Source organism: Etheostoma spectabile, chromosome 8 (assembly GCF_008692095.1).
Source record: "Etheostoma spectabile isolate EspeVRDwgs_2016 chromosome 8, UIUC_Espe_1.0, whole genome shotgun sequence".
NCBI lineage: Eukaryota > Metazoa > Chordata > Actinopteri > Perciformes > Percidae > Etheostoma > Etheostoma spectabile.
In genome coordinates, this window is record NC_045740.1 from 2,980,786 (window position 1) to 2,994,049 (window position 13,264).

The 13,264-nt window shown below is 38.5% G+C and overlaps 1 protein-coding gene and 1 long non-coding RNA gene across 2 annotated transcripts in view; one reads left to right on the forward strand and one right to left on the reverse strand.

Annotated features, from left to right (window-relative positions):
• LOC116693365 (uncharacterized) overlaps positions 1-6,332 on the forward strand; it is a 10,585-nt gene extending 4,253 nt beyond the window's left edge. Inside the window, exon 3 of the long non-coding RNA XR_004332907.1 lies at positions 6,321-6,332. This is a non-coding gene — a long non-coding RNA (uncharacterized LOC116693365). The remainder of the gene's footprint in view (positions 1-6,320) is intronic.
• Positions 1-12,643, reverse strand: part of appl2 (adaptor protein, phosphotyrosine interaction, PH domain and leucine zipper containing 2) — a 24,330-nt gene extending 11,687 nt beyond the window's left edge. The window contains exons 1-13 of the mRNA XM_032522284.1: positions 12,507-12,643; positions 10,321-10,419; positions 9,442-9,501; positions 8,761-8,832; positions 7,465-7,552; positions 4,798-4,839; positions 4,651-4,709; positions 3,891-4,037; positions 3,326-3,408; positions 2,780-2,932; positions 1,358-1,546; positions 1,213-1,255; positions 870-926 (exon numbers count right to left, since the gene is read on the reverse strand). Of these exons, the coding sequence (XP_032378175.1) occupies positions 870-926; positions 1,213-1,255; positions 1,358-1,546; positions 2,780-2,932; positions 3,326-3,408; positions 3,891-4,037; positions 4,651-4,709; positions 4,798-4,839; positions 7,465-7,552; positions 8,761-8,832; positions 9,442-9,501; positions 10,321-10,419; positions 12,507-12,563 (1,149 nt within the window). The 5' untranslated portion in view covers positions 12,564-12,643. The remainder of the gene's footprint in view (positions 1-869; positions 927-1,212; positions 1,256-1,357; positions 1,547-2,779; positions 2,933-3,325; positions 3,409-3,890; positions 4,038-4,650; positions 4,710-4,797; positions 4,840-7,464; positions 7,553-8,760; positions 8,833-9,441; positions 9,502-10,320; positions 10,420-12,506) is intronic.
• Positions 12,644-13,264: the final 621 nt, after the last annotated feature.

Below are 13,264 nucleotides of genomic sequence, written 5' to 3' on the forward strand. Positions count from 1 at the left end.
TGGACGCAGGCATATATCACAAAGTCTTGGATTTGAGTAAAAGAATAATCATTTTGCTACATACAGCAAGTACTAACAACTTTGTTAGTTTTCATTGGCATGTAATAATATATGTTGAAATTGAAAGAAATTATGACGTTATAAATCAAAAACAATGTGTTGTTTTAATCTAATTAGAGGTAACAACAAGAAAGCTAAATAATTTTTCCATAAATCAAAACACACGTCACAAAGAGTAGAAATTATAATATGCCACAGCCACAAAAGGGCAGAATAAGGGCACATTTTCCACATTTATAACATTCACAACAACTTTATGTACTAAAAACGCTTCAATCATTCTAATTTGCTGCTGCCCTATACTTACTGCCTGCAGTTGTTAGAATTACATGCAGCACCATAAAAAGTTTACATGATGAAACAGGAAATATACAGTAGTTTCATTAGTGTGTACTACAGATACACAACTATTTGCTATAAATCCTGGGATGACAAGCATGTGATTTACAGTTACGCGACATTACTCTTGTCAGTGGTAACACAACATGATGGTTTGTATCTGAAATCCCTAATTATTACTAACTACCAAGTGATTATCATATAGGGAAAATAAATAAGTGAAAGACAGTGTGATTTTAGACACAGTGATAGTCTGTTTGTCTCTAAGGAATAAAATAAACATGCAGGATTCCTGGACTGAAAAGCAGTCAAGGCAAAAACAGCTGTAAAACTATTTGCCTGACAAATCGCAATAATGTGGGTAATGGTCTTTACGATTTAGAGCTAGAATTCCATAAACTATTTGGTTTAGGTTGGTGTCTTTTTGAACTTGCTGTGTGGGTATAAAACTGTGGGTAACTGTACATTACCTCCGGGTTGTCAGTCAGGTAGATCTGTCTGGAGATGTTGTTCACAGTGCAAATCCACTGAGTCAAAACAAAACAAAAATTAGCACAGATTTTCCACATTAGGACTTCCTCTAGCTCAGACATGAGCCGCCTGAAATGAATTGACTGATACCAGCTGTGACAGGCCAGTCAGATGCATCCAAGCACAAAAGCAAATTTGAAAACCACACAAATAAGACTCGACAGCTCCTACATTGTTGTATGTCTGATACTTGGACTGTACCAGCTGATGTCTTTGGGATGGAAATGTAAAACATTAAGTAAGATCAAACACAGCTGTTCGAGCGGCCTCTTTCACACTTACTTCTTCATATTCCCTTTTGCTCTCAGCTTGTAAAATCATTGACCTGGAGGCATTAATGACAATGGAGAGAATTAAATAAAAAGCATCCAATATCTCATGTTTGTGCGTTATTCTCATTGTTGGATATGTAAAAAAGTGTACATACGTTTTGCCTGAGGGGGAGGTTATCTGAAAACAGTAGCGTCTGTCTTCACACTCCACAGCCATGACGGAACTGTTGTCCAGGTCCAACACCATGCCCCCCGCCACCGCCCCACGCGGCTGGCACATGAGGTTCCCTCCCTGGGTGAAGAAGTACAGTCGGTCCCAGGCTGTGGTCACTAGGCCTGTTTTACTGGAGCACAGAAAAGAAGGGGCAGAACGCGTTGAGTAAGGTCAGCACTTGAGAAAAACACTTTTGGAAAACCCAATGGTGATTTAATGGAAAGACTAATGAGTGACAGGGGCTACATACAGAGTACCGTTAAGAATGTCAAGGATCTAAGGCGCAATGTGATGGAAATTCCTAGCTCAAATCTGGCTTACAAATGAGTTCAATATGAAGATCTGCAAGAAGTATCTTTTATGTCCTCCCTGTACAAGTTTTATAAATAATATTATAACTATAATAAACAAGCATATTAACCACTTTGTGGGCGGCTGTGGCTCAAGTGGTAGAGCGGTTGTCTACCAGTCGGAATGCCGGTGGTTCAATCACCCTGTAGTCCCCTGTTGAAGTTGGTGTGGCTATTACTTTCTGGGCACATCAACAAAACATTAAAATACAATGTAATTTAACTCACTCAGTTTCAAAAGAATGCAACACATCTATGACTCATATAAATTGCTCATCTGTAAGGCTTCCTTTTGTACATTCAGTTTCAAAAGTATTCCCAGATATATTCAATTTTGATTTATATAGTGAATGGCTTATGCTTCCGTGGGTGACTCAGACCCTTAATATTGAGAAACCATTCGAAATAGCAAATGATTCCGGACTCAGCATTTGACAAGCGTTGAGGCTGCTGGTGGTGTGTGTCATTAAACAGAATGGCATTCTGTGGAAACCTTTTCTCTGGTGTCACAGATATTTGTCAAATACTTCGGATGTATATGAGCGAGAGAGAGTTTGACAGCTCTGACATTTCACTTAATCACATTGCAGGCTATTCTGCAGTTCTACCCCCTGAAGCCATTAAGGAAGTTTCCCTTCTCATACATCCACTCTGCAATAAGCTGACAGCGCACATTGTCAACATGTTACCAGACCCACCTTGTCTGCTGTGACTGACTTATTGTTTACTGTGTTCATGCGCATTCTGAACAACTTTAGCAAGTGAAGCAAAAATGTTTTCTTTGTCATGTTTGGTTATTTAGAGATTTGAGACTTAATGTAACCACTTGATTGCACCATCTATTTGCACAAGAAATCATTGAAGTGTGACATATGTAAATGAGGACAGAGTCAAAGCGCGTTCCTCAGCTTTTTTCCCCAAGACACATCTTAACATTGGCTATCAAAGAACGCTGAGTGAAATAAGTGCCCTTAGATTTGAGATAGGGCCATAATGAGTGCAATTAATCGTACTTCCTAATGTTGAGATAACCAGCCTTCTGGATAAGTGTGCGATTGACAGGCTCTGTGTCCTTATCTAGCGTGTAGACAGTGTCCTCCACAGACAGAAGCTCCCTTTGGGACGCTCGCATGGCCTCCGCCTCCGTGTCCAGCTGGGCCTGGATACTAGACAGGAAAAAAAAATATTGTATTAGCCATTAAATCTGACATTCAGAATATATACATATATATATATATATATTTTTTTTTTTCTTTCTTTCTTTTTTAACAAATTGTGCATCATAAATACAGAAGTTTCAGATATGGAGGAACATTTTTATTATTTATTATTTTTCTTATTACTAATATTATTAAGTATTATTCTATAAAAACACAATTGCATTGTATGAAAAGGGCTAACCAAAATATGGAAATGAGTGTGTTGTTGCAGTACTGCAATTCCTTTTTGGGTCATACACAACAAACCATATTACTTTATATTGTTAATGCCAAAGCTAGAATTTGATTCATCATATGTACTGTATACATGAAAATGAATTTTATTGATATAGTCTTTACTTTTGAGTCATGTTGGACACAGAGGAGAGAAAGTTCTCCATCTTCTTTGAGACCAGCTCAATACCTTTCTTGAAGAAGCTGATCTGAGAGATAAGACATAATAATGAGCAATTATTATTGCGTTTAATTTGTAGTTCATGTACAGTTGCACTTTTATGTAACAGACATTTCTAAAAACAAATAATAACCCCTTGCTCACACATATGGATGAAAGTACTGATTATTTTCATTATCTTTATTTTCTGCATTAATTGTTTTGTCTGTAAAATGTCAGTAATAGGTGAAAAATACTTGTCATAATTATATCACAGCCCAAGGTGATGTATTCAAATAGATTCTTTTATTTGGCGAACAGTCCGAAACCCAAATACATTTACCGGTAGTTTGCTATAATATATGAAAAAGAAAAGCATCAAATCTTTACATTTTAACAAATGGAACCAGAGAATGTTTGGCATTTTTTCCAAACTATGTATGTATGTTTGTATGTTATTTTCTGTAAACAGACTGATCAATTAATTGACTACTACTGTAGTCCGGCCCAGTTTGTGGGGGTGCTCAGTACCTGTGCCTGTGTGTAGCCTAGCATAGGTTCAAGCATAGCCACTCTCTTGCGATACTGCAGGGCGTTGAGGGCGCAGTAATACTGCAGTGAGGCCTGGTGCTGCTTCCTTCTAGTGTAGGCGACCTCCTTCACCAAGTCTGACTTCAGCTGTGCAGACAGGAGTGGGTTTTGCAAATATTTAGATAAACATGCCCAACATTAACTCACTATCAAGCGCTGCACACACACTCATACATATGCAAATAGTTGTCCAACTCTCTCAAACAAACATACAAATCAGCAACACAGTCGCATTATCTTGTACATCCAAGATAACGCAAACACATTCAATAGAAACAAATAGAGAAATATCATATATGCAGCCATTGGTGTTTGTAAGAGCCAATTAGTGCCCTTGGTATAAATAGGAACCAATCTTTGGTTCCTTGTGTGCAACACCGAAGTACATCCAGTTTTTGACCACACACAAACACCACAACACTACACTTGCATAAATACAAGCAGTGATTTGTCTGAAAACCCAATTAAGATCTCATGGAAATAAATGGAACCAAAGGTTTTCACTGCAAACATGACTGGGATTTTAATTGATCAAAAAGGTCAAAAGTGCGTCAAGTCTATTTGTATTTTAAATGGTTATTAAAAACACCCCCCACTGAATAACCAGAGTATTACTTCACTATAAGGCATTTAACAGTTTGTGATCAATAAGAAAAAGCTTGGTCAGTGAAGCCAAGAAAGGACCTCGCTGTAACTCTACCTTCTCATTCTCCTTCTTCTTGGGCAGTCGGCTGTATTTGACCATAGCTGCCTCGTGCTCTGCAGGAAAGGAGAGAAAGGACATGAGGATCAAAAAGTAACTGCAAACTGTAATTGTTTTCTTAAATAGGATAAAATTCGTACTCACCATCAGTGGCGAAGCCAAATATTTCCTTCAGTGTGCTTATCTCTGAAACATTTAATGTATAGTAATTGTTGATAGAATATCTACATGAGATCCACATCTTTAAAAAAAAAAAAAAAAAAGCACTTTGATTTGAAGTAGATGACTCAAGCTGTTGATTGACAGAATGATTGTACAAACGGTATCCTGTAGATATTAGAACACAGTTTAACACTGGTAATGATCTGACTGGGCACACACCTGTTCTCCTCAACATGGCGTTTGCATTCGATGTCCAATTGGGTAGTTACATTTGCTCTGCCAAGCAAGCCCAATTTTACCACATTGTCCTGCTGCTTTCATGGTTGTTAATCCACTCAGAGGATTTTTTTTGGGGGGCATTTTATACCTTTAATTTCCCAGGACAGATGAAGACGTGAAAGGGGGAATGAAATGCAGCTAATGGCCGTAGGTTGGAATCAAACCCGCGGCCGCTGGGTCGAGGAGTATACCTCTATATATGTGCTCTGCCAACTGTGCTAACCCGGCCACTTCTCAGAACGATGCTTGACATCCTGAAAGCCTGTTCTTGACCAAGTACTATACCCTCCGAAGAACACTTGATATTGTATCATCACATAGCGGTCTCTACAGCCAAGCGCATGTTAAAACTATTATGTCCAGCCACTGGTGGTGCATTTTAAGATATGCATTAATCCAGAATTATATTCATTTCTAAATTACTCAGTGCAATAAAAGAAACAAAAACACTTCTTTCTGTGGGTCTTTGCCCATTGCATCTTACTATTACAGAGAACAGATTCAGCATCTTGGGGTTATCACTTAAAAATGAATGTGACAAGGGGTTTAGTGGCCTAGGAGTTAAGGCGCTGACCCTGAACCACAACCCCAGATTGAGTCTGGCTGGGGACCTTTGTTGCTTGTCATTCCCTCTATCCTCATTTTCGGTCATCACTCGACTGTTAACTTGATTGGCATAAGCGGCATAAAATACCCCCAAATACTTTATAAAATGCAAATGTATTATTCTAAGTTTTCTCTTTATATACAGTTGTGTTCGAAATAATAGCAGTGCCTTTAGAAAAATGAGGTAAATTCAAAATTCTTCAAAGAAATTGTACTTTAATGAACACAGATACATTGGGGACACAGTACATTCTATTCCAAAGCAAAACAATTGCGCAAAGTCATCAAAACTAAATAATAATAATAATATTCAAATAAGTAAGAAGGCATGTTCAAAAGAATAGCAGTGTTGCCATCTTCTTGGAAACTCAAAAATGTACTGTACAAACAAAAAATTCTTGATAGTGAAACTAGCTGAGTACCAAACTAATATTTTGTCGCAAAACCACGGTTTCCGATGACGCTTACATCTGTGGTGCATGGAGTCAACCAACTTCTGGCATCGTTCCACAGGTATGCAGCCCAGGATAATTGCACTGTATTCCACAACCTCAGCGTTTTTGGTTTTGCCTATGCACTGCACTTTTTATGTCAGCCCACAAGTTTTCAATGGGATTAAGGTCGGGGATTGTGCTGGCCACTCCATCAGTTGAATTTGTGTCATCTGGAACCATGCTTTTGCTCGCTGCTGGTGTGTTTGGGGTCATTATCCTGTTGAAAGGTCCACCTCAACGGCATTTCCTCCTCAGCTATGGCAGCATGACCTCTTCCAGGATCCTGATGTACTGGAACTGATCCATGATCCCTTGATGGGTGAATCGGAACAACACCATAGTATGAAAAACATCCCCATATCATGATGCTTGCACCACCATGCTTAATGGTCTTCAGTGAGTACTGTGGCTTGAATTCTGTGTTTGCAGGGCGTCTGACACTGCCTGTGACCCTTAGACCCAAAAAGAACAATCTTGCTTTCATCTGTCCACAAGATATTATGCCATTCTTTTCAGGCCAGTCAATGTGCTCTTTGGCAAATTGTAAACGCTTCTGCACATGTCTTTTTCTCAGCAGTGGGACTTTGCGGGGGCTTCTTGCTGGAAGGTTAACCTCAATAAGACGTCTTCTGTTGTCACAGTACTCACTGTCACTGAAGGTCTTGCTTGATCCTCTTGGATCCATCATTGGCTGAGTCTTCGCTAGTTGGCTATTCTGTCCATTCGAGGGGTGCTTTCTTTTTCTTCCTCGTTTTCAGTTTTTTTGCCCATTTCAGGGCATTTGAGATCATTTTAGCTGAACAGCCAATGATTTCTGCACTCTTTGTATGTTTCCCTCTTAATCAATTTTTTATAGGAAACGCTCATCTTCAGAACAGTGTCTTGAACGACCCATTTTCATTGTTTTTTCAGGAGAAATGCACAGCCAGCATGCCAGTTGTCTTGATCCTTAAATACGGATCACCTGTGTAACACCCTTTTTTCCCAGATACCCTCCCTAATTGATGCCTCTCTAATTGAACTCACCACTGCTATTTTTTTGAACACACCCTTTTCAGTTAATCATTCAATTTCACAGAACCAGTATGCATGGCTGTCCTGTTGGGTTTGTTGGTTTTCTATACCTTTATTTTACCCCCCAGAAACTTATCTGGGGTATAGAGTTTGAAATGTTAATAAAACCAGTGATTTTCTTGCTGCTGTTGAGGCACGGCTATTATTTCGAACACAACTGTACGTGTGTTGTGTGTGTGTGTGTGTGTGTTTCTACCTGTAAGGTCTTTCTCTCGGAACTGGATCAAGGGGAAAACCATGCTGTCGGCCATCTGGTTGGCTAGCACAGAGTGGAGTGAGTTCAGCTGGACGACACAAAAAAGATTATACACAAATATCAAGCACTGCACAATGACACAAATAGAAGATGTACCCTTGCCAAACATCTTGAGGGATTTCAATTTATTTTAATATGTACAGTGACATTTGCTGCCAGTATTTCTGCAGCAAGCTGGAAAGTAACATTTTCCATCAAATTGGTGCCTAACTGCAAACAATGCCTTAGCTACATCATAAAAAGCCCATATTGTAGAACGGTCCACTTCCTGAAGAGAATAATAAACCTTCTGTTTACTCTGATATTGGAAACAGGACCACATATTGCACGTGCGCACACACGCACGCACACAAGCAAATCCTACCATAATTCTCTATGCTTATCAACAAGCTATACTCCAGCATCTGACACCCAGTATAATCTGAATGATTTAGCAAGTGCTAAAGTTCACAGTATTAGGTGCAGCAGTAGGCCTAATTCTCACTGTGAAAGTTCTCCTTGTAAATCATGAGGTAAAGGTCAAGCAAACAATCAACCTGTGTCCTTTGAGCATATGTGTGGGGATCAGTGTGTCCTAAATCCTGTTAAGTGCTGACCGGGCAGGCTTGTGGACACCCATGTCAGTCAGTGACAGGCCCATCTGTTTTGTCTATATACCTCAGCCTACACACCACTCCTTCATCCATCCATCTATTCACCCACCGCTGCCTCCCTCCACTCATCCAGTCGTTGCGTTAAGCATCATATCCATCTCACCGCTCCCCTCTTAGTGTCGGTATACAATCAGCTCCGGTCTTACAGGGAGAATAACGCTCAGGTCATGTTAGCAAGGTCATTTTCATCAGCATGCTAGGGGAGCACAGGAGTAATACCATTTCTAACATGATAAAGAACCGACTACCAACAGTGCAATAGTTTAGCATCCCTATCCTCTGCTGTGAGTCACACGCACACAGCACACGCACAACACACACCACACAAACACACACTTAAATATACACATATATTATATATATATATATAAATAAAAATATATGCAGCTTTTCCATCAGTGCAGAACTCTAAAAAAGACCAAGGTGGGAGTGCTCCTTCTATATAATTATAAATATATATATATATATATATATATATATTTATTATATATATAGACAAAACACACACACACACACACACACACACGCACATACATACACACACAGTACATGCACATAAAAATAAAATGAAACTGCAGCTCACCTCCCCTACAGTTTGGGCAAAGTTCTGCAGAGTGTTGATTACCTCTTCATCACCTTTTCCAAGGGCAAAATTCTTGACAGGAGAAGAAGGGAGGGGGGGACAAGTTTAAACTATGAAACTGCATAACAAGCATAGATGTAGCCTATACTAGGTGCAAAGAAGTTGAAAAAAAACCCTGTTCTGCCAGGATTTCTGGCACATCCCTTTTATGGAATTAAGCCAAAGATGCTAATAAACCCCATGTAAAGAGGCTGAGTTTTAAGCCCTGTTTAATGGAGCTAAAAAGTGCATCCATTACAAATTTCTTCCACTCAACATGCACTCTGCAATCCAGAATGTGTTCCAACAAAGTCAAGTGATCCACATATCTTTCTATTTCAGCAGGATTTAATATACATGCTGTGTTTACCTCAGCAACTATTCTATTTTTTAGTTCTTACTGGCTGCATAAAATAAGCAAAACCCCATGATTCATTTCCAACAGAGAGATACTTCTTCTTCAAGGTTATTTTATGCAGATATTTCATTAAGACTTACATGCAAAGTTGAGGTGTGGCGGACTCATGCAAACTCTTTGAACAGAAGTTCAAATGAAAATAATGCGGACGGGTGTGTCTCTTTTTGTGACGGGGACATTTTGCCAGTGGAAATTATGCCCTTAATCAGGGTACCCATACTTACTTTCTTCTCATAATCTAGAAGTTGCCTCGAGAGCTGCTCTGTGGCCAATCCCATCTCACTCTGTAGGGGGCAGAGAGAGGTTAAAAGCAAAGTTAACAGACTGTCCGTAGTTTAATTCCCATTTTCTCTTCAGCCCTTGAATAACTAAAATGAAATGTTTAGACAAAAGGTGAATCAGAGGTCAATTGAAATTTCATTTATAAAAGTGCACAGTGGTTCATCATATAAATAACAACTGTTCCAGTGAACTATTACGGTTTCAGAAAAGGTCTGACATGTTACATAAGCTCTGTATGTTTTCAGGAGAAAATTGAAGCATTTATTGTGGCTGCGACTTTTGCACATGTTGCTCAGTGAGGCATAATCTTCTGCAAAGAACAAAGAACAGCAAAGTCAAAACTATCTACACCCTGACAGCACAAGAAGAGTATCACACTATTTACTGCACCACACTGACTGAGTAAAGAGTACAGAAAAATGATTTGACACAATGAATGTAACACAAATTAAAATGCAACCAAAGGTTTCTCAGCTTTTTCTACAAGAGCCTTCAATATATAATGTTTCATTCTTAAGTTTGCATGCACCGGTTGCAAATATAAGTGTATAATATCCTGGTGTGATATTTCTTTGATCAAAAGCACCATCTTCGCTTCAGTGCTCTACTGTAGATAAATAATGCACATTTTTAACCCCAAATCATCTTTAACCAGAGAAATAAAGTTATAACTCCTGTTCAGATTTTATTTTTTAAAATAAGAAAAGAAAACACACTCCTCATTTTATTGTGTTTGAACATGTGTGGCTATTTAACAGAGCTACACACAGCTAGGGGAACGGAGTATGTATATGTGCATCTGTTTGTGTTTTTTTTAGTACCTGGGCTCCAAACACACGCTGCATTGATTGTAGCAGCTGGTTGGTGTAGTCTGTAAGCATCCCAGCATCTTCCTCAAACACACTGAGCAAGGAGCGCGTCTGTGGAACAAAACATTCATACACTTTTGATGAATACTAGTACATTGCCCATTCAAAATGGGCCTGTTTGGAATGGGCCGATTGCATGGCCTGTGGCATCGCTGTTTGTAGTTTTGTCCAGAAGCATTGTAAAATAACTTACAGAAAGACCCCAAAGCACTTCATATGCAACCCCAATGTATATACAGTAACTGACTTAAAAACATTTTACTACTTCATGTATTTGTCAGATAAATGTCGCTGAGTACGTTGCAAACTTTAAAAAAAAAAGTACTTGCTGTAATTATTCCTCCAGTTAAAAGATCACCTCTTACTGTGATTCCAATGAAAGTAATAGCAAACAAAATCCATGGTCCTCGTTTTGTGTGTATATACATTCTGAGGTTTATACAAGGCTTCAGCAGTCCAAGTTTGACAAATTAAGTGGATATTTCCCAAATTAACAGCATTTTAATTTTAGTACAAACTTCCCTCTTTGTATTTCCCTACACGGTGTTTCTTGTTATGCTGAAGTGGACGGATAACACATTTAAAGACATTTATAAAACACTACCGTAAGATGTCAACATTATTTGACTAATTCAAACTGCTTAAGCCTTATAACTTTGTAACATATGTTAAGTAAACTGAATGATTATTGGATTTGGTACTGTTGGTCACTACTTTTTGACTTTTTATAGAAAAACTATTAATTTATGATCTATTAACTAAATAATCAGGAAAATAATCAGCAGATTAATAAAAAAATGCATATAATTGTTAGTTGTAGCACTAACCGTAAATGATAATAAGGTGTGTGTGTGTGTGTATAGTGTTGGGCCAACATTTGTTTTAACCATAAGAGATAATCAATGGGTGTGTTTATTACATAAGCACAACTCAGGTGGAGCTGAGCCTATTGTAATTGTTTAAAATGTTCTTTTTGTTTACTTTTTGGAAAACATATATGGTACCCAGGTTAAAAAAACAAACACAATTTGAGTTTTGGTGGGAACCTGTAACTCATAAAAGAGATGTAGGCTATAAGAAGATTGCTGGTAATAAGAAATCATATTTAATGAAAATAATTAGTAATTATTTAATAATAGATATCAAGACACTGAGTAAAAGACATGAGGGTAGCTGCAGTATGCAGAGGCATATAGAAGTGCAGATTTGAAGTGAAACTAAAGGCATTATTGCTTTACCGCAGGATGGTTATGCAAACCAAGAAAATCCTGCCTAAGTGAAGGTTTCTTCCATGAACAGGTGCAGCAAGGCGGGGTAGATAAAGCAGAAAAGAACACACCCATCGGCTAAAGTCTGTTCATGGCTCACTTTAGTTGAATTCCGCCACAGAAATACATTCCAGCATGTTGTACTTAAGTAGAGTGATGCAACAGCCAGCTGAAAATACAGGCCACTTTAGATGTGCTTCATAATAACAAAGACTATCCTGTATTTCATTTCGCCAGCAGTGGTATCTATGCATGGAATTTAGTGCTCTGATAATTTCGATACTGCACTCTAGACCTATTAGCACCAAACAACATGCGACCAGAGCTGCCCTGTTGCGAGCTATTGAGTAATTCCAGTTGAGTCCGATAATGGAAACTCCTCCCACATCCTGTGTATCAGGCCCAGATCGTCTTCAGGACATGGTCCAGCTCCAAATTCTTACTTCAGACAACATGAGAAAATAAAAAGATTGCAGGAGAGTGATCCTGGTTGAGCTATGGTCGTGACATTTTCTATAGTGATATGATTCTAACGTAAACGTGGCTACAGCAGAATATATGACAGAGAGAGAGAGAGAGAGAACTAGCTTTGTAAACACAAAAGAGACACATAGACGCCGATAATTATGGATAGCAGTATACAAGTACAACATTGTTTATAGCAAGAAAGTGCTGCCCCTCCTGTCAGAGAATTAAAATCCCATAACAATGTGTCAATTGGGAGCTGTCATATCGACCAGTAGAAACCGCCTACATTGGGAACTAGATTTGTTTTGGCTAGCTAGCTAGTAAGCTAACTTCAGGGCTCGTGACGTATTATATTATGAAACAGTTGTGTATTTACACGTAATAAAACTAACAGAGGCCTACCTGAGGACTGTCCTGCAAAGCGTCCTCCAGGAGCAGTTTGTGATGTACGGCCGGCATCTTGTTAGCGGTGGAGAGAAGGGAATGGGAGCTTCAATTATTTAGATCGTGGACTCGGTTTCCCAGAGGCCTCTGCGCGGGTTAGAGGAATACGTAGGAGTTGGAGGCAGGCCCAGTCTGATCTCATCCGCTGCAACAAGTGACTAGAAGAAAAACTCTAAACTATACATTTATATGATTTAATATTTAATTACTTCGTTTCTATATATGTGGTTAGTTTTATAGCAAAGATTTAATGGGCAGCAGTTGACTATTAAAGCAGATGTAGGCTACGTTTATCATTTTAGAATCAACAGTGACCCCGTGTGGACATATGAATAATTGCAGAGATTAATTTCAAAATACGATATTCGACGCTCGAAAAAAACTCAACAAAATGACAGCAACATCAGATCACAACAAAGATTAATACTATCTCAAGATTAATAAGATCCAGTGCATTCTTCGTGTACCAAAGGTTGAACAGAGCAAGTCTTCCATATCTCAACAGAAATATTAACAGCAAAAATGTTCTCAAGGTATAAAATGAAATGACTCATGGAGGCAGGTCTTTTCTTTGACATATTTTCATGTAGCTATTATACCACTAGTATACTGATACAAATTGATTTAAATATACAGTTGGTAACTATCTTAAAAACATTGAAGGGGAGATATCTAACTATATAGGCTACCAAAAAACAATCTAAAAAAATCTACAA